This window comes from Heptranchias perlo, chromosome 7 (assembly GCF_035084215.1).
Source record: "Heptranchias perlo isolate sHepPer1 chromosome 7, sHepPer1.hap1, whole genome shotgun sequence".
Classification (NCBI taxonomy): domain Eukaryota; kingdom Metazoa; phylum Chordata; class Chondrichthyes; order Hexanchiformes; family Hexanchidae; genus Heptranchias; species Heptranchias perlo.
Window position 1 is genome coordinate 94,211,118 of NC_090331.1, and position 19,299 is coordinate 94,230,416.

The 19,299-nt window shown below is 53.7% G+C and overlaps 1 protein-coding gene across 1 annotated transcript in view; it reads left to right on the plus strand.

The window, feature by feature from the left end:
• LOC137324060 (receptor tyrosine-protein kinase erbB-4-like) overlaps nt 1-19,299 on the plus strand; it is a 938,904-nt gene that overhangs the window by 630,036 nt on the left and 289,569 nt on the right. The window contains exons 14-15 of the mRNA XM_067988230.1: nt 4,970-5,063; nt 17,821-17,975. Of these exons, the coding sequence (XP_067844331.1) occupies nt 4,970-5,063; nt 17,821-17,975 (249 nt within the window). The remainder of the gene's footprint in view (nt 1-4,969; nt 5,064-17,820; nt 17,976-19,299) is intronic.

Genomic DNA, 19,299 nt, shown 5'->3' on the forward strand with positions numbered 1-19,299 from the left:
TTGCACAGTGAGCTGTCTCCTCCACCGTGGGCCTCTTCTTGCACAGTGAGCTGTCTCCTCCACCGTGGGCCTCTTCTTGCACAGTGAGCTGTCTCCTCCACCGTGGGCCTCTTCTTGCACAGTGAGCTGTCTCCTCCACCGTGGGCCTCTTCTTGCACAGTGAGCTGTCTCCTCCACCGTGGGCCTCTTCTTGCACAGTGAGCTGTCTCCTCCACCGTGGGCCTCCTCTTGTACAGTGAGCTGTCTCCTCCACCGTGGGCCTTTTCTTGCACAGTGAGCTGTCTCCTCCACCGTGGGCCTCTTCTTGCACAGTGAGCTGTCTCCTCCACCGTGGGCCTCTTCTTGTACAGTGAGCTGTCTCCTCCACCGTGGGCCTTTTCTTGCACAGTGAGCTGTCTCCTCCACCGTGGGCCTCTTCTTGCACAGTGAGCTGTCTCCTCCATCGTGGGCCTTTTCTTGCACAGTGAGCTGTCTCCTCCACTGTGGGCCTTTTCTTGCACAGTGAGCTGTCTCCTCCACCGTGGGCCTTTTCTTGTACAGTGAGCTATCTCCTCCACCGTGGGCCTTTTCTTACACAGTGAGCTGTCTCCTCCACCGTGGGCCTTTTCTTGTACAGTGAGCTGTCTCCTCCACCGTGGGCCTTTTCTTGTACAGTGAGCTGTCTCCTCCACCGTGGGCTTCTTCTTGCACAGTGAGCTGTCTCCTCCACCGTGGGCCTTTTCTGACACAGTGAGCTGTCTCCTCCACTGTGGGCCTTTTCTTGCACAGTGAGCTGTCTCCTCCACCGTGGGCTTCTTCTTGCACAGTGAGCTGTCTCCTCCACCGTGGGCCTTTTCTTACACAGTGAGCTGTCTCCTCCACCGTGGGCCTTTTCTTGCACAGTGAGCTGTCTCCTCCACCGTGGGCCTTTTCTTGTACAGTGAGCTGTCTCCTCCACCGTCGGCCTTTTCTTACACAGTGAGTTGTCTCCTCCACCGTGGGCCTTTTCTTGTACAGTGAGCTGTCTCCTCCACCGTGGGCCTTTTCTTGTACAGTGAGCTGTCTCCTCCACCGTGGGCCTTTTCTTGTACAGTGAGCTGTCTCCTCCACCGTGGGCCTCTTCTTGCACAGTGAGCTGTCTCCTCCACCGTGGGCCTTTTCTTGCACAGTGAGCTGTCTCCTCCATCGTGGGCCTTTTCTTGCACAGTGAGCTGTCTCCTCCACCGTGGGCCTTTTCTTGCACAGTGAGCTGTCTCCTCCACCGTGGGCCTTTTCTTGCACAGTGAGCTGTCTCCTCCACCGTGGGCCTCTTCTTGCACAGTGAGCTGTCTCCTCCACCGTGGGCCTTTTCTTGCACAGTGAGCTGTCTCCTCCATCGTGGGCCTTTTCTTGCACAGTGAGCTGTCTCCTCCACCGTGGGCCTTTTCTTGTACAGTGAGCTGTCTCCTCCACCGTGGGCCTTTTCTTGCACAGTGAGCTGTCTCCTCCACCGTGGGCTTCTTCTTGCACAGTGAGCTGTCTCCTCCATCGTGGGCCTTTTCTTGCACAGTGAGCTGTCTCCTCCATCGTGGGCCTTTTCTTGCACAGTGAGCTGTCTCCTCCACCATGGGCCTTTTCTTGCACAGTGAGCTGTCTCCTCCACCGTGGGCCTCTTCTTGCACAGTGAGCTGTCTCCTCCACCGTGGGCCTCTTCTTGCACAGTGAGCTGTCTCCTCCATCGTGGGCCTTTTCTTGTATTGTGGCCCTTTTCCTACACTGCGGGCCTCTAGGTGCACAACAGGCATTGCTCCACACAAAGGACCTACCCCAGTATTGTAGGCCTTCCCCGACATTATGGCCCCGATATTTACGGGGAGGCAGAAAGGTTGGGGGGAGGGGTCGCAGCGTCCGGCAAACCCTGAAGTACGGGGAACGCGCAGATCATGCCGAATTTAACGGCAGGAACCCATTTGAATTTTCTTTCTCCGTTTCCCGCCGGCAGCTGGCCAGGTTGAGAGGCTGTCGGGTGGGAAGGCCTGCGGTAGAAGGCCGAAGCCAGGGACCGGCGAGGAGGGAAGGATGGAGGAAGGGAGGGAGGGAGTGATCGTGGTGGTGGGGGGCAGCGGAGGAGATCGCGGGTCGGCCTGGAGATCGGGGTTGAGGGGGGGGCATCGGATCACTGGGGGCTCTGGAGATCACAGGAAGGGAGGCCGATTGCCGCAGATTAACTTGGGTGGGAGCTGGGGGGGAGCATTCCTGCTCCTCCTGGCCCACAAGCAGTGCTGGAAAACTCACTTACCTGCTGGATCCGGCGGTTCTCGCCTCCCTTCAGCTGCCGAGCTTCCCGGGCCCTGGGAAACCCGACCCACAGCCGTTAAAGGGCTGCTAAAGTCTGAGGCCCGAAGCCTCATTAACATATCTAAATCACTGACCCGCCTCTCGAAAGCAGGTTACTCACCCACCTCCCCCAACCCGGAAAATAGGCGCGTTCGCGGTGAGTTGGGGTCGGATTTGACATTTTGAAGAATTTAACTCCCCCCCCACCCTCCCGCATCCAGTCGGCCTTTTCCAGCACTATGGACTGTTCCCCTTCTCCCAGGTTTCTCATTTCAAAAATAAATGTGATTTTTTAAAATTCATTTTACAATTCAGCCCCCAATCTTAAGCGGAGATAGTTGCAAAATAAACGCTTCCCAATTTTGCTTCACCTCAACGAGGCTTGTACAATTTGACATAATGTCACATCTTTGAGCAGTTCTAGTTAAAGTCTGGATGGATTATTTCCAATTAGAAAGCTGTTTACCGCAGTCCCTAATTATGTGATGAAAAAGATGGAATTAGAATCGAGGTGGATTTCGAAGTGTGCATTTCCCTTGGTAGGAGTAAAAATTTAACAATTGTTATTCATCATGAAGAATACAGCTGTGAATTCAAACATTGGCACATTGTCTTTAATTAAAGGAACTTCATTACAATGTAATACTTTCTTATTACATATCATTTGACTCTGCAAAAAGAACCATCAGTACTTTAATTTGCTTAGAGAATGCTGTTGCTTACATTCAGAACCACTCACATTATCTCCTGAAACCTGACTACACATTTCCAGCTGTTCATCTGATTATTTTTTCATTAAAATACAAACTCCCTGTGAAACTGTGTCTGCCTGAAATCACTTTATTACATCCCTCATATTTTCTGAAAATGGCTGATTGGCACTATGTGACCAAGAGGGACAACTCTCTGAGATGAACAGAGTGTTCCTCCTCATATGTCTGGTCACTACAGGCTGTCAGGCAGATCACGCATGGCCCTGTTTGGAGATGGTGTTGAGAGGACCTGCTGAGGGTGTCTATTTCCAAATTAAAGTGCAACTTGATGTTATAAAGAAAAGACCCATCACACAGTAATAAGAGGCTGGTCGAGCCCCACTCCAGGCAGTCCCAGCGAGCGTTGACTGGAATGTGGTCTCCAAATGCTGGGTTGATGCCCAGCGGGGGATTGGCGTCTGGATGGAGTGACCACCGGCTCAGTGGTGTTATTCCCACTTCTGAGTCAGAAAGGTTGGGTTCAGGCCCCGGTGAGTGGAGACCGAAACGTCGGCTCTGAAGACTGGGTTGACTCCCAGCGGGGGTGGGAGGGGGGGGTACTTTTGTCCGACGGGCGTTGGTGGCCCATCGTTAGGGCGGGTGGGACTCTTTAGCCATGGTTGGAGCCCACCTAGGAGAGAAGGTACTTCAAAGATAAAAACCATGAGGAAGGCAATAGAAAACTCCCTCGGCCGTTCCTCTCTAGTAAGAGGCTCAGGAATCTCATGCGTGAGACTTGAGTCAGAGCCTGCCCTCGGGAACAGAACACAACAGGCAGACGGACCCGTTTTAGAACTGTGACTTGCTAACATTCAGAATTTGAATCTCCCCTTTTAAAATTGCTCAGTGATTTTTCTCTTTTGTGCATTGACATGGTGAATTTCTTGGAACCTCCAGCATCTGGCTCATCGTGCCTGTGCGTGATTTTGCGAGATAAAAAGATCTTGTATATTTTCATTGCAGAGGGAAAAGAAAATTTCCTCAAAAGATGATTCCCTCCACCTTTCTCTCCTCCTTTACAAACCTTTGCAATGCCCATCTCTTCAACCAAGCTTCCAGCCAGCCCTCCTAATCCCCCTGCCCCTGGCTGGGTGCCTAGTGTCCCCACACCTCTGTGATGTGCTGTGGGCTGTTTATATAAAGGCTCTATATAAAGCATAGAATCATATAGCACAGAAGGAGGCCATTCGGCCCATTGTGCCTGTGCTGGCTCTTTGAAAGAGCTATCCAATTTGTCCCACTCCCCTGTTCTTTCCCCATAGCCCTGCAATTTTTTCCCTTCAAGTAATTATCCAATTCCCTTTTGAAAGTTACTATTGAATCTGCTTCCACCACCCTTTCAGGCAGATCATTCCAGATCATAACAACTCATAAAAAAATGTTTCCTCGTGTTGCCTCTGGTTCATTCGCCAAAGACCTGAAACCTGTGTCCCCTGGTTACTGACCCTCCTGCCAATGGAAAAGTGTCACTTTATTTACTCTATCAAAACCCTTCATGATTTTGAACATCTCTATTAAATCTCCCCTTAACCTTCTCTGTTCTAAGGAGAACAATCCCAGTCTCTCCACATAGCTGACGTCTCTCTCCCCTGGTACCATTCTAGTAAATCTCCTCTGCAAGTTGTTCTTTGTGTTCGTTAAACAATTACATTGGAAGTTGTTCCCATGAGTAAAGGAAGATCTGGGACAATGGGATGAAAGGCTGCTCGTCCTTGTTGAAACTCTGGTGTGTTGCTGCTTATCTGAAGTGTATATTCATGTGCACGCATGCAATGTCACGGCTTTGGTTAAAAAGTTGCTCCCATTGAATGCTGTCAAGCTTATATTTTAATGTAAAAATCACCAAGGCTGTTAAAAGAAAAATGTGGCATGCAAAACCTTCTAAAGTGCGCCTTATAATACTGAGCTTAAATTTTATTCAGGGAATTTCGAGAATTCGCAAATGGCACTGTCTGCATGGAATGTGATGAGCAGTGTGAGAAAATGGATGAAGAAGTGGTAACCTGCCATGGAACGGTAAGGAGCCACTTTCAGGCTGTGTCATCCCAATTACATCTGTCTGCGGGTGGTCATCTGTATACGTGATTTGGAAAATGTGGGGGTTTCCTTTTACTTTTACAGTTTCTGTTGCTGAAAATTTTCATACCCTATGTTTTGTAAATGTGCCTGAACACTTCCTTCGTGTCATTTGGGCTGATATGACGAACTACCTGCTGAATTTCTACACTTGTTGCCCAAACAATGAGGCTACATGCCAAAGAATGGAAGTGCGTAAATGGTGGACAAGAGCCAAGCGAAGACTTCACAAGAGCACAAGGCAAATGCAGATGAGAGAGGCCGTGCGTAGAGAGATATAAAAGTTACAACACAGAAACGGGCTTTTCATGTCCATGTTGGTGTTTACCTGTCCATGAGCAGAAGTCCGAATCCCATGTGCCAGTCACGTTCCCATATTTCTTTATCCCCTTTTTCCTCAACCACTTATCTAACCTAGTCTTAATAATTGACATGGTCTCTGCTTTAATCAGGAACTCTGACTATTCAACCCAAGGCCTTCTCCTCCACTACCCTACCTGGTGAACCATTCCAAGTGTTGATTAATCTTTGGATGAAGAAATACTTCCTTACATCTATCCTTTCATCAGCTTTAGTCTGCGGCTTCTTGTTGTGCTGCCTTGACATACCCCAAAGTAGAGCTCTGGATTTATCTGCTCTACACTGTTTGATGTCTTGTCTCATAAATCAATCCTCCGATCCAAGGGATAAGCCTTGTGCCCTTTTCTGTACCATCTCCATGGTCTAACAACGATGTGGCTTTAATGCTTCATTTGTCCTTTGGTGGACAAGTGTGAACACAATTGCTGCAGCTCCATTTTCCCAACCAGAGCTCCAAAGAGTAACAAAAACCTGAACCATCTGATACCTTGAGCGTTGCAATTTCCATTGCCTTACACCTATCACAAGCTCCAGGAAGCATGGATCGTGCTGGAGATGTAATTCCATCGTTTCGGTGCCCGTGAGGGCCCCTCTAAAGACTGCTCCACCTGCACCTGTGCAGGGGCAGACTCGGCCACCTGGAGAGGAGGCAGCATTGCGGGTACTGGTTGAGAGGGGGGCAACGGGTGAGACGTGGGAGCGCATTGAGTGGCATCCTCACTTCCGTGTCCCCTTTCACCATCATCCCTCTCCTGGACCAGACCCACATCACTCCTTCCACCCTGCTGGAGAACAGTTTGGAGGACATGTGTGATGTCTTGGAAGGCCAGTTGTAAAGTTTCTGTCTGCCTGTTTAAGGCGGCAGAATGTTGTTCACCCTGAGTCTGAACGGCCGTAGTCAGGGCCTGAATGGACTCATTTGTGAGCCATGCTTGAAGCTCGATGGAGGCTAGCCTTCCCTCCATCGCAGACATTCCCGCATTTACCTGTGACAATAGCTCAGACATTTCAGTAGTTACTTGCGACACTATCTCAGACAGTTGCTCACGTCCCTGTGACACTATCTCAGAGATTCCCTCCCGTACCTGTGCCACCATTCCACTAATGCAGGAGTTGGACTCCTCCATCCTCTGCGCTATTGTGGAGAGTGTGCATGGCACCTGTTCCAGTACCTCACAAATGTGCTGCTGTCCCTCGATCATTCTCCTTTTAAAGGATGGCCCCCAGGGTTCAGCATCTGCCGTCCAGCTGAGCAGAGCCTGGAGAGGAGTGCTCCCATCGATGCGGACTCTCCACAGCTGCCCCTGCCACCAGTGTCTGCTCACGTGTGTGGTGACTCACTGGGCGCCAACCCAACTAACTGAGGACTAGGACCCACCGAGGTGTGAGTATCTGCGCTGGTGGATGGCTCGCTCAGATGTGACGGTGCCCCCTCAGAGGCCGGCTGGTCCTCAGAGGAATTGCCATCTGCCATCACTGCGGTCATTGAAGGGCCTGTAAGAGAACAGAAGGCAATATTAAGCATCATCACAGATGTGACATGTTGTGATGAGCATACTGAGGTGTTCAACATGCCAAGCATTAACATCAATTCATGTTGTGTGTGATGAATGTTAAAGTTGTGTCACCAGATGTTTGTGGGGTGCCAGTCTCGGCGTCCCCGACAGACAGGCACTCGAGGATACGGCTGATCTCCAGGGCCTCCTCCTCTGCCTCTGTTTGGACCACTATTTGTTGTGGCCCCCCTCCAGTCCTTGCCCTCTCCGGGGCATTTTGCACTCTCTTCTCCTAGAATTGGAGAAAGTACAGACGTGTGAGTGAGTGATGGTGAAGTGGTCAGCCGATGAATGCATTGCTTTGGGTGAGGCCGACCGTGAAAGAGGTGCATCAGAGGGTGAGTATGAGACAGAGACATCACATTGGATGAGGATTGGGGTGAGTGGTAGTGGTGGGGTGAGTAATGGGGAGGTGAAGAAGTGCTCTGGAAGTGAAGGTAAGTTGAGGATGAGCCTTAAGTGGGTGTGAGGAGTGATGTGATGGAGTAGTCTTGGCAGAATGAGTTGGCACCGAAATCACATCTTCAGCAGTCCTATTGCACGATCAATTACAGACCTGGTGGTGATGTGGCTGTCGTTGTATCGACGTTGTTTCTTGCTGATGGGGTTCCTCAGAGGTGTCATCAGCCACGTGTGCAGGGGGTATCCCTTGTCCCCGAGGAGCCAGCCCTTAAGGCTATTTGGTGTGTGGAAGAGGGGCGGGATGTTGGATTCTCTCAGGATGAAGGAATCGTGGCAGCTGCCAGGGAATCTCACACACACGTGAAGGAATCTTGTGCGGTGATCACAAAGGAGCTGAGCGTTGATGGAGTGATAGCCCTTTCTGTTGATGAACAGTCCTGGCTCGTGTGGAGGTGCTCTGATTGTTATATGGGTGCAATCGATTGCACCCTGCACCCGTGGGAAGCAAGCCACAGAGTGGAATCCCACGGCCCTCTCCTTCTGGCTGAGGTCGTCCATGGGGAAGTTGATGTATTGCGAGGCATTGCGGAACAAGCTGTCGGTGACCTGCCATAGCCACATGTGTGCAGATGACTGAAAGACCCCGGCGATGTCCCCGGTGGTACCCTGGAATGATACGGAGGTGAAGAAGTTGAGGGCAGTGGTGACTTTAACTGCGATGGGTAAAGAGATGCCGCTCGGGCCAGCCGGGAGCAGCTCGGCATGAAGGAGGCTGCAGATGTCTGCGATCACCTGGCGACTGACTCTCAGCCTCCGTATGCACTGCTCCTCAGAGAGGTCCAGGAAGCTGAGCCTCGGTCTGTAGACCCTGTGGCGAGGGTAGTGCCTCCTGCGACGTCGCTCCCTCTGTTGTTGCCCTCTGTGCTCTTGTGCAGGTGCCTGTGACGCAGCACTGTGTTGTGGAGCTCCAAGTGGCAGAAATGCACACCGTGCCTGGCGAGGATGGAGATGTTCCTCGTCCTCGGATGTTCTGGTGAATGCAGTCATCGCGCCCTCCAACCTGATGGTGTCAGTTTGAGGGGGTCTGAAAAGTTGATAAATATGTTTGATCAGAACAATTCTGAGTGGAAACCAAGAATTTTCAGTCTAAACACAAAGATCTCCCAGTCAAAAGTTTGTCTGGGAGAACTGAGTGCCCTGCTGCAATAACTCACCTCTTATCCCCATCTGTCAAACAGGCATTTAAATGGCTGCTGGCTGAAACACGACTCCTTCCCCATGGCATGTTTCAGACAGCACGGGAAACACGCTGAGGCAGTGTGGAAATTGCTTGCCTTCTTTCTTAATTGGATTTATGGACATTTCAAGTACTTTAAGTACTTGATTTACTGCTTTAAATATCGTCCCGCCAGCTTTATTTGCCGACGGGACTTCCGGCTTCGGGAACGCCGCGCGCCTCTGGGTCATGTGTGTTCGTCGGCGGGTTGGAGCCGGGACTGCTGCCCGCTCCAAAAAACCCCGACTTCCGTTGCCCTCAACGCACCCACACTTTCCTTTTAAAATCATGCCCGATGGGTTGGTCATCAAGCAAAGATCCTGCCTGGCACAGATAATTGCCCATTAACTAGTTCCTCCTGTGCTATGACCAGCATTAGTAAAACAGGCTCTCTGATAAATGATAATGGATAATGATAAGCGGTTGAGTAAACGCATCTGCAGGAGATTCGGATAGTCACAGAATTAAGTACCACCATATGGATTAGCCAACGGGATGCCATTACTGGGAAAGAAGGTGAGTTCACATGAGTTAGAAATTGCAGTGTGATTATCCTCTGACTACCGTAACAAACTTTTTAAAAAGCCTATTGAAAGTCTAAGAAAGCTGCTGTTGATTAGTCTCTGGTGAACGATGGAGAGCACTAATGGAGTCTGGTGTTACATACTCCACTGCCTCTAGCGTATTGAGCATTGTAATTATCTAGACTGTTATTTTCGCAGATATTATGCAGTAGAAAACCTGTTGATCTCACCCATACGGTGTAAAGAGTTAATGAGGCATGCACCTCATTGGACGTACACAGCAGCTTTATGCTTCATAAGCTGGTGGCCGAACTTTAATTGGAAGCCATCAAGGCTCAAATCTAGTTAATGTTTGATTGGCTCTCTCCCACATATATGTGGGTATATTATATTAGCTATATGCATATTTATTGGTGGAATTCTCTTTGCCTCTTCCTTCTGGGAATATAATTAGGATGTTATTTTATTGAATGAACACAATGTTCACAAGAAAAGTCACTTAAAAATATTATAATTTTGCACGTTTAATTACACTGCGGGTTAATTGGTTCCCATCTATTTTAAATGGGTTAAAACCTCCACTAAAAAAGCAGAAAAAGGAATTTCTGGCAAAGATGTTGGTATCTTTTATGCCACTAAGTCATTTCAAAGCTTTAAAGACTATACAGTCCGTATACGTTGTAAAGTGATTATCTGCCAGATGATTGGTGGAATGAGGGACAGTGGCCCTGGGACAGGGGAGCAGAGGGGGAGAGCCGGGGGTGGAGGTGGGGGATGTCGAGTCTCTGGGTCGGGAGATGGGGGGAGAAGGTGCTCTGGGTCGGGAGATGGGGGGAGAAGGTGCTCGGGTCGGGAGAGAAGGGGAGAAGGTGCTCTGGGTCGGGAGAGAGGGGGAGAAGGTGCTCTGGGTCGGGAGAGAGGGGGAGAAGGTGCTCTGGGTCGGGAGAGAAGGGGAGAAGGTGCTCTGGGTCGGGAGAGAGGGGGAGAAGGTGCTCTGGGTCGGGAGATGGGGGGAGAAGGTGCTCTGGGTCGGGAGAGAGGGGGAGAAGGTGCTCTGGGTCGGGAGAGAGGGGGAGAAGGTGCTCTGGGTCGGGAGAGAGGGGGAGAAGGTGCTCTGGGTCGGGAGAGAGGGGGAGAAGGTGCTCTGGGTCGGGAGAGAGGGGGAGAAGGTGCTCTGGGTCGGGAGAGAGGGGGAGAAGGTGCTCTGGGTCGGGAGAGAGGGGGAGAAGGTGCTCTGGGTCGGGAGAGAAGGGGAGAAGGTGCTCTGGGTCGGGAGAGAGGGGGAGAAGGTGCTCTGGGTCAGGAGAGAGGGGGAGAACCGTGCTCTGGGTCGGGAGATGGGGGGAGAAGGTGCTCTGGGTCGGGAGAGAAGGGGAGAAGGTGCTCTGGGTCGGGAGAGAAGGGGAGAAGGTGCTCTGGGTCGGGAGAGAAGGGGAGAAGGTGCTCTGGGTCGGGAGAGAAGGGGAGAAGGTGCTCTGGGTCGGGAGAGAGGGGGAGAAGGTGCTCTGGGTCAGGAGAGAGGGGGAGAACCGTGCTCTGGGTCGGGAGAGAGGGGGAGAAGGTGCTCTGGGTCGGGAGAGAAGGGGAGAAGGTGCTCTGGGTCGGGAGATGGGGGGAGAAGGTGCTCTGGGTCGGGAGAGAGGGGGAGAAGGTGCTCTGGGTCGGGAGAGAGGGGGAGAAGGTGCTCTGGGTCGGGAGATGGGGGGAGAAGGTGCTCTGGGTCGGGAGAGAGGGGGAGAAGGTGCTCTGGGTCGGGAGATGGGGGGAGAAGGTGCTCTGGGTCGGGAGAGAGGGGGAGAAGGTGCTCTGGGTCGGGAGAGAGGGGGAGAAGGTGCTCTGGGTCGGGAGAGAGGGGGAGAAGGTGCTCTGGGTCGGGAGAGAGGGGGAGAAGGTGCTCTGGGTCGGGAGAGAGGGGGAGAAGGTGCTCTGGGTCGGGAGAGAGGGGGAGAAGGTGCTCTGGGTTGGGAGAGAGGGGGAGAAGGTGCTCTGGGTCGGGAGAGAAGGGGAGAAGGTGCTCTGGGTCGGGAGAGAGGGGGAGAAGGTGCTCTGGGTCAGGAGAGAGGGGGAGAACCGTGCTCTGGGTCGGGAGATGGGGGGAGAAGGTGCTCTGGGTCGGGAGAGAAGGGGAGAAGGTGCTCTGGGTCGGGAGAGAGGGGGAGAAGGTGCTCTGGGTCGGGAGAGAGGGGGAGAAGGTGCTCTGGGTCAGGAGAGAGGGGGAGAACCGTGCTCTGGGTCGGGAGAGAGGGGGAGAAGGTGCTCTGGGTCGGGAGAGAAGGGGAGAAGGTGCTCTGGGTCGGGAGAGAGGGGGAGAAGGTGCTCTGGGTCGGGAGAGAGGGGGAGAAGGTGCTCTGGGTCGGGAGAGAGGGGGAGAAGGTGCTCTGGGTCAGGAGAGAGGGGGAGAACCGTGCTCTGGGTCGGGAGAGAGGGGGAGAAGGTGCTCTGGGTCGGGAGAGAAGGGGAGAAGGTGCTCTGGGTCGGGAGAGAGGGGGAGAAGGTGTTCTGGGTCGGGAGAGAGGGGGAGAAGGTGTTCTGGGTCGGGAGAGCGGGGAGGTGAGTAGGGGGAGAGCGGGGGGAGAGCAGGGGGAGAGCGGGGGGAGAAAGTGCCCTGTGTTGGGAGAGCGGGGGGGTGAGTGGAGGAGAGCGGGGGGAGAAAGTGCCCTGTGTTGGGAGAGCGGGGGTGTGAGTGGGGGGAGAGCGGGGGGAGAAAGTCCCCTGTGTTGGGAGAGCGGGGGGATGAGTGGGGGAGAGCGGGGGGAGAAGGTGCCCTGTGTTGGGAGAGCGGGGGGGTGAGTGGGGGGAGAGCGGGGGGAGAAAGTCCCCTGTGTTGGGAGAGCGGGGGGGTGAGTGGGGGGAGAGCGGGGGGAGAAGGTGCCCTGTGTTGGGAGAGCGGGGGGATGAGTGGGGGAGAGCGAGGGGAGAAGGTGCCCTGTGTTGGGAGAGCGGGGGGGTGAGTGGGGGAGAGCGGGGGGAGAAAGTGCCCTGTGTTGGGAGAGCGGGGGGATGAGTGGGGGAGAGCGGGGGGAGAAGGTGCCCTGTGTTGGGAGAGCGGGGGGGTGAGTGGGGGAGAGCGGGGGGAGAAGGTGCCCTGTGTTGGGAGAGCGGGGGGGTGAGTGGGGGGAGAGTGGGGGGAGAGCGGGGGGGTGAGTGGGGGGAGAGCGGGGGGGTGAGTGGGGGGAGAGCGGGGGGAGAGCGGGAGGAGAAAGTGCCCTGTGTTGGGAGAGCGGGGGGGGGTGAGTGGGGGAGAGCGGGGGGGTGAGTGGGGGAGAGCGGGGGGAGAAAGTGCCCTGTGTTGGGAGGGTGGGGGGGTGAGTGGGGGAGAGCGGGGGGAGAAGGTGCCCTGTGTTGGGAGAGCGGGGGGGTGAGTGGGGGAGAGCGGGGGGGTGAGTGGGGGGAGAGTGGGGGGAGAGCGGGAGGAGAAAGTGCCCTGTGTTGGGAGAGCGGGGGGGTGAGTGGGGGGAGAGCGGGGGGAGAAGGTGCCCTGTGTTGGGAGAGCGGGGGGGTGAGTGGGGGAGAGCGGGGGGAGAAGGTGCCCTGTGTTGGGAGAGTGGGGGGGTGAGTGGGGGGGTGAGTGGGGGAGAGCGGGGGGAGAAGGTGCCCTGTGTTGGGAGAGCGGGGGGGTGAGTGGGGGGAGAGCGGGGGGGTGAGTGGGGGGAGAGCGGGGGGAGAGCGGGAGGAGAAAGTGCCCTGTGTTGGGAGAGCGGGGGGGGGTGAGTGGGGGAGAGCGGGGGGGTGAGTGGGGGGAGAGCGGGGGGAGAAGGTGCTCTGTGTTGGGAGAGCGGGGGGGTGAGTGGGGGGAGAGTGGGGGGAGAGCGGGGGGGTGAGTGGGGGGAGAGCGGGGGGAGAGCGGGAGGAGAAAGTGCCCTGTGTTGGGAGAGCGGGGGGGGGTGAGTGGGGGAGAGCGGGGGGAGAAGGTGCCCTGTGTTGGGAGAGCGGGGGGGTGAGTGGGGGGAGAGCGGGGGGAGAAGGTGCCCTGTGTTGGGAGAGCGGGGGGGTGAGTGGGGGGAGAGCGGGGGGAGAAGGTGCCCTGTGTTGGGAGAGCGGGGGGGTGAGTGGGGGGAGAGCGGGGGGAGAAGGTGCTCTGTGTTGGGAGAGCGGGGGGGTGAGTGGGGGGAGAGCGGGGGGAGAGCGGGAGGAGAAAGTGCCCTGTGTTGGGAGAGCGGGTGGGGGTGAGTGGGGGAGAGCGGGGGGAGAAAGTGCCCTGTGTTGGGAGAGTGGGGGGGTGAGTGGGGGAGAGCGGGGGGAGAAGGTGCCCTGTGTTGGGAGAGCGGGGGGGTGAGTGGGGGAGAGCGGGGGGAGAAAGTGCCCTGTGTTGGGAGAGCGGGGGGGTGAGTGGGGGGAGAGCGGGGGGAGAGCGGGAGGAGAAAGTGCCCTGTGTTGGGAGAGCGGGGGGGTGAGTGGGGGGAGAGCGGGGGGGTGAGTGGGGGGAGAGCGGGGGGGTGAGTGGGGGAGAGCGGGGGGAGAAAGTGCCCTGTGTTGGGAGAGCGGGGGGATGAGTGGGGGAGAGCGGGGGGAGAAAGTGCCCTGTGTTGGGAGAGCGGGGGGGTGAGTGGGGGGAGAGTGGGGGGAGAGCGGGGGGGTGAGTGGGGGGAGAGCGGGGGGAGAGCGGGAGGAGAAAGTGCCCTGTGTTGGGAGAGCGGGGGGGTGAGTGGGGGGAGAGCGGGGGGGTGAGTGGGGGGAGAGCGGGGGGGTGAGTGGGGGGAGAGCGGGGGGAGAAGGTGCCCTGTGTTGGGAGAGCGGGGGGTTGAGTGGGGGGAGAGTGGGGGGAGAGCGGGGGGGTGAGTGGGGGAGAGCGGGGGGGTGAGTGGGGGGAGAGCGGGGGGAGAAGGTGCCCTGTGTTGGGAGAGCGGGGGGGTGAGTGGGGGGAGAGTGGGGGGAGAGCGGGGGGAGAGCGGGAGGAGAAAGTGCCCTGTGTTGGGAGAGCGGGGGGGTGAGTGGGGGGAGAGTGGGGGGAGAGCGGGGGGAGAGCGGGGGGAGAAGGTGCCCTGTGTTGGGAGAGCGGGGGGGTGAGTGGGGGGAGAGTGGGGGGAGAGCGGGGGGGTGAGTGGGGGGAGAGCGGGGGGAGAGCGGGAGGAGAAAGTGCCCTGTGTTGGGAGAGCGGGGGGGGGTGAGTGGGGGAGAGCGGGGGGAGAAAGTGCCCTGTGTTGGGAGAGTGGGGGGGTGAGTGGGGGAGAGCGGGGGGGTGAGTGGGGGAGAGCGGGGGGAGAAAGTCCCCTGTGTTGGGAGAGTGGGGGGGTGAGTGGGGGAGAGCGGGGGGAGAAAGTGCCCTGTGTTGGGAGAGTGGGGGGGAGAGCAGGGGGAGAGCGGGGGGAGAAAGTGCCCTGTGTTGGGAGAGTGGGGGGGTGAGTGGGGGAGAGCGGGGGGAGAAAGTCCCCTGTGTTGGGAGAGTGGGGGGGTGAGTGGGGGAGAGCGGGGGGAGAAAGTGCCCTGTGTTGGGAGAGTGGGGGGGTGAGTGGGGGAGAGCGGGGGGAGAAAGTGCCCTGTGTTGGGAGAGCAGCCAAAATTGATTAGAAACAAATTCTCTGTTTAAAATAAAATGGAGAGTTGAAGATAAATGTTTGGGGTCTCTTTACAATCCACCCATCAGAGTCCCATCTATTATGGGGAAGAATCTGAAAGTTGGTGTTGGTCTTCATTAGATTTTCACGAGACATTAGGCAGAGCTTGTTCTGGCAATGCTGAAGATCTTTTACTGTTTCACTTCACCCTCAGGCATAGCCCAGCAGCTGCGGTCATTTTTGTCGTGACTGTATCCTTGCTGATTTCATGCCTTCGCTATTTGCCACAAGAACTGAACCACTGTGAAGGTTTCTGTCAGTTTATTCGTGAACGGCAAGAGAAAGGCGATGCTCCAGTTGATGCTGCAGAAATTTGTCATTGCTCATATGAAGTCCAATCCCGCAGAAAATTAAGCAATTTAGAGTACATCCATTTGTTTATCTTTTCTCTCCCCCCGCCCCAGGGTTTAACTGCCAAAGCCAGCGTCACTGGGTGCAAAACCTTGGCTTACAAATTGATGCTGTTCCTCGCACCCAAGAAACTCAAAATAGCACTTCCTGAGGTCAAAAGCTCACGATTTTTTGCGGCACAGCGAGTATGGTTATAATGCAATCGCATCCATAATGAAATGTTTGACATTGAAATCCAATTATTAACATTAAAGATGGCTCCTGTTATAGCAAAACTATTCTTTTAATGACATTTTGATAGGGTAAATGATGTTTCATTATGCCCTTGGGAGGGGGGGATTGAAGATTGTAGTGATTTAATAAATTAAATAGAGAAGATGTTAACATGGTTAACACATCAGACAGTGAGTGGTCAGAGCAGCGTATAAATTGATTCGCAATACTAAAACTGCAATGTCCCACCGTCACCACACCTCATAACCGCTGTCAAAATCATCCTCATTATTTGAGTTTCTAAACAATGAGACACTTTTTGTAAAATGTTAAGTGGTAGAGCTTGATAACACCCCCGTGAAGCACCTTGGGATGTTTTACTACGTTGAGCGACGCTCTATAAATGCAAGTTGTTACTGTTGAGTTGTCACACGGGCTGCTTAGTTCCCAGCACCGTTCATTGACACCACCATACCTGGGAAAGCACCAATCACCTCGGCTGTTTTACACGCCCCTGTAAAACCCGTGCTGCAAGACAAATCGCTTGAGGGCAGTTCCCCTTTAAGAGTCCGAGAGGTCAGTGATTTGGGGTGATTCTGGGATCCCGTGCTGCCAACGGGGGAGCAGCACATGGCATGGGATGGCCTGTGATATTCCATCCATTAAAAGGGAAAGGGTGGATAGACGTCTGGGATTTGCCGTGATGCCTTCCCTGCCAGTCTCACTCCAGGAAGGGAGTACTGGATCCCGGAATCACTCCCACTCAGTGGCATTAATGTACCTCATTACATTCTGCGGATTCAAATGAGACCACCCCCGAAAATTTGTCAATCAAACATTTTAATTGAGCTGTAAGTTTTCACATTGGCGATGGCCCTGCATTTCTGCACCCTGTCTCTTTTTTTAAGCAGCTCTTTTGTCCACTCATCTCGAGACGGCATTGCCTGTCGCTGGGATACAGTTGCTTGGGTTGCTGGGTACCGTTCAGCATCTGATCCAAGTGGTCTTTCTTCACCTCTCAACCTAGACAGTGATTGGCAATAGGTTGTTTGGCCATGGGATGCATCACAACCCGCTCCCGATTCCGTTCTCGCTCGACGCCCATGGGTATACATGCACCTCCCAGCCCAGGAGATGGTGATCTGGGGCAGGAACTGCAGCTGATTTCGCCTCCCCCAGTACTGGAGCACTGAAACCAGTTGTAGCATCTCAAACAAAGAATAAAGTCTTGCATTTATATAGCGCCTTTCACAACCTCAGGACATCCCAAAGCGGCTTACAGCCAATGAAGTACTTTTTTGAAATGTTGTAATGTAGGAAACGGGCAGCCAATTTCTGCACAGCAAGATCCCACAAACAGCAAATGTGATAATGACCAGATCATTTGTTTTTAGTGATGTTGGTTGAGGGATAAATATTGGCCAGAAGAGCAGGGAGAACTCCCCTGCTCTTCTTCGAAATAGTGCCATGGGATCTTTTACGTCCACCTGAGAGGGCAGACAGGGCCTCAATTTAACATCTCATCCGAAAGACAGCACCTCTGACAGCGCAGCACTCCCTCAATACTGCACTGAAGTGTCAGCTTAGATTATGTGCTCAAGTCTCTGGAGTGGGATTTGACCCCTTTGACTCAAAGGTGAGAGTGTTACTGAGCCACGGCTGAGATCTCAACCCTTGCCCAACGCTGAGCCGAGTCTTCTCCAGTTGCTGAGTAATGACGCTTTTGCGTGGGTGTTTCTTTTTAAACTGTAAAGTTATTTAACAGTCGGAAGATTTTTAAAAAAGCAGAGCAACCCCAAGTCTGCTGCCTCCTGATTTCACCCTGGCCTAAGGTTGCCAAACCCTCTCTGATTGCCCAGGAATTACAGGTTAATCTCCAGGACACTGCTGCGAGCAACACCCGGGACAAAAATCATAGGGGGCATGAGAAAGAGCCTGTGTATATTTCATTTATTAGTTATCAAAATATTGGAGAAGGATAAAGAAAAAGGCTGTTTGACTGGGTGGGGCGGTTAGAGGTGAGAGGTCATGTGATGAAACCTCCAGGAATACGTCCAACCAGAGTTGGTAACCCTATCCTGGCCACTGTTCAAGCAGTTTCCGTGAAATCCTATTGCTGGTGGGAGTCTGAGGATCCAAGAGCAAAAAGAATTACTTAAAAATACAGATATCTGTGCACAAGCCACGCGCTGAAGCAATTTTGGCGTGCATTTTCTCTCCCTTTTACTCGCTCGATCCATGGACCCTCTCTCTCTCTCTCTCTCTCTCCGTGAGGAAGTTGGGGGGCTGTGAAATACAGGAATATTTGAACTTTCTCAGATGAAAATAAAAACTTAACAATTGTCTGGTAGATTTTTTTTGTTGCTATTTTTAAAAACAGAATGGTGCTTCTCACGGTCACCCGTTCTGTGTCGGTTCAAGCAAAAGATGTAAGGTGTTTGTTTGCTTCTGGCTTGTCAGGGCCCCGACCATTGCACCAAGTGCTCCCACTACAAGGACGGCCCCAACTGCGTGGAGAAGTGTCCTGACGGTCTTCATGGTGCCCGGGGCTTCATCTTCAAGTACGCCGACTCCAACCACGAGTGCCACCCTTGCCACGCCAACTGCACCCAGGGGTAAGTGTGGGCGCGGGTAGTGGGGGCACCGGGCAGTCAGACTCCGGCAGCATGACTCTCCGAACCGTGACAAACAATGCACGGAGATTAGCCGACGAGGCTCGCTCATTTGATGCATTTAAGGGGAAGCTGGATAAACACACGAGGGAGAAGGGAATTTGTCGATAGGGTTAGACGAAGTAAGGTGGGGGGAGGCTCGTATGGACCACAAACAGCGGCATTGGACCTGTCGGACCAAATTCCCTAATTCTATATAATTCTATTTTAACGTCGCTCGAGACGGTTATTTCAACGGTGGGTTATTTTCCCCGTGACGACAGCTGCAATCGAAGCATTCACTTCCAGAAAAGTAATTGCAAAATATACAAAATGGCCTTTGCTATATTAGGAAATTCCTTCTTTTTGAAGCCAGCATGAAGGTGCGAGATACTGAGTGTTGGGCTGGGGCAGCTGCCCGTCTTGTATTAGTAAAATTAAATCAATAAATAATTAAGCGTGTTGCTAATCTTAACCATTAATGTCAAGCATCGAGAAATAGTCCTTTCTTTTGTTGAATCTAATTACAACTGAGGCACTTGGGAGACGACAGTGAATGTCATTGTGCCAGTGGGATCAAACCAGATTTATGCTTCTTTTCAATGTTTCATCACCAGGGTTAGATCAATAAACTATTTTTTAATTTTATTAAGTGATAATGGAAGTAAAATGCTGTTTTTAATTATGATTAAAATTTAAATTAAGCCATTGCAGGGGGAAGCTGCCATGCTGTTTGTACCTGCCAGCGCCCGGTGTCTGTGTTTAGCGATTAAGAACACGGATTTGCTCGCCGAGTGTGGCTGAGTCTGTGTTCCGCAGCGCTGGCTTGTTCCAGCATTCCTGTCTGCTGCGTTTCACGGCGGAAAAGGGGAGAATTTTTTACGCAGCGAGTTGTCACGATCTGGACTGCGCTGCCTGAAAGGGCGGTGGAAGCAGATTCGATAGTGACTCTCAAAAGGGAATTGGATAAATACTTGAAAAGGAAAAAATTTGCAGAGCTACGGGGAAAGAGCAGGGGAGTGGGGGTGGGAATGGGACCAACTCTTACAAAGAGCCGGCATGAGCTCGATGGGCTGAATGGCCTCCTTCTGTGCTGTCACCATTCTCTGAGTCTATGAGAAACGGGCTGCCTTGCATTTGATTGCACACACAATCTGAACCATTCCAAAAGGACGAGTCAAACCCGTCAACTGATACCGGTAGAATTCACAGGTCCTGGGTTCAATCCCCGCTCTGATGCTGAGTTAGCCCAGCTCAGGCTGGTCTGTAGCCAGGGACCTACAAGTGG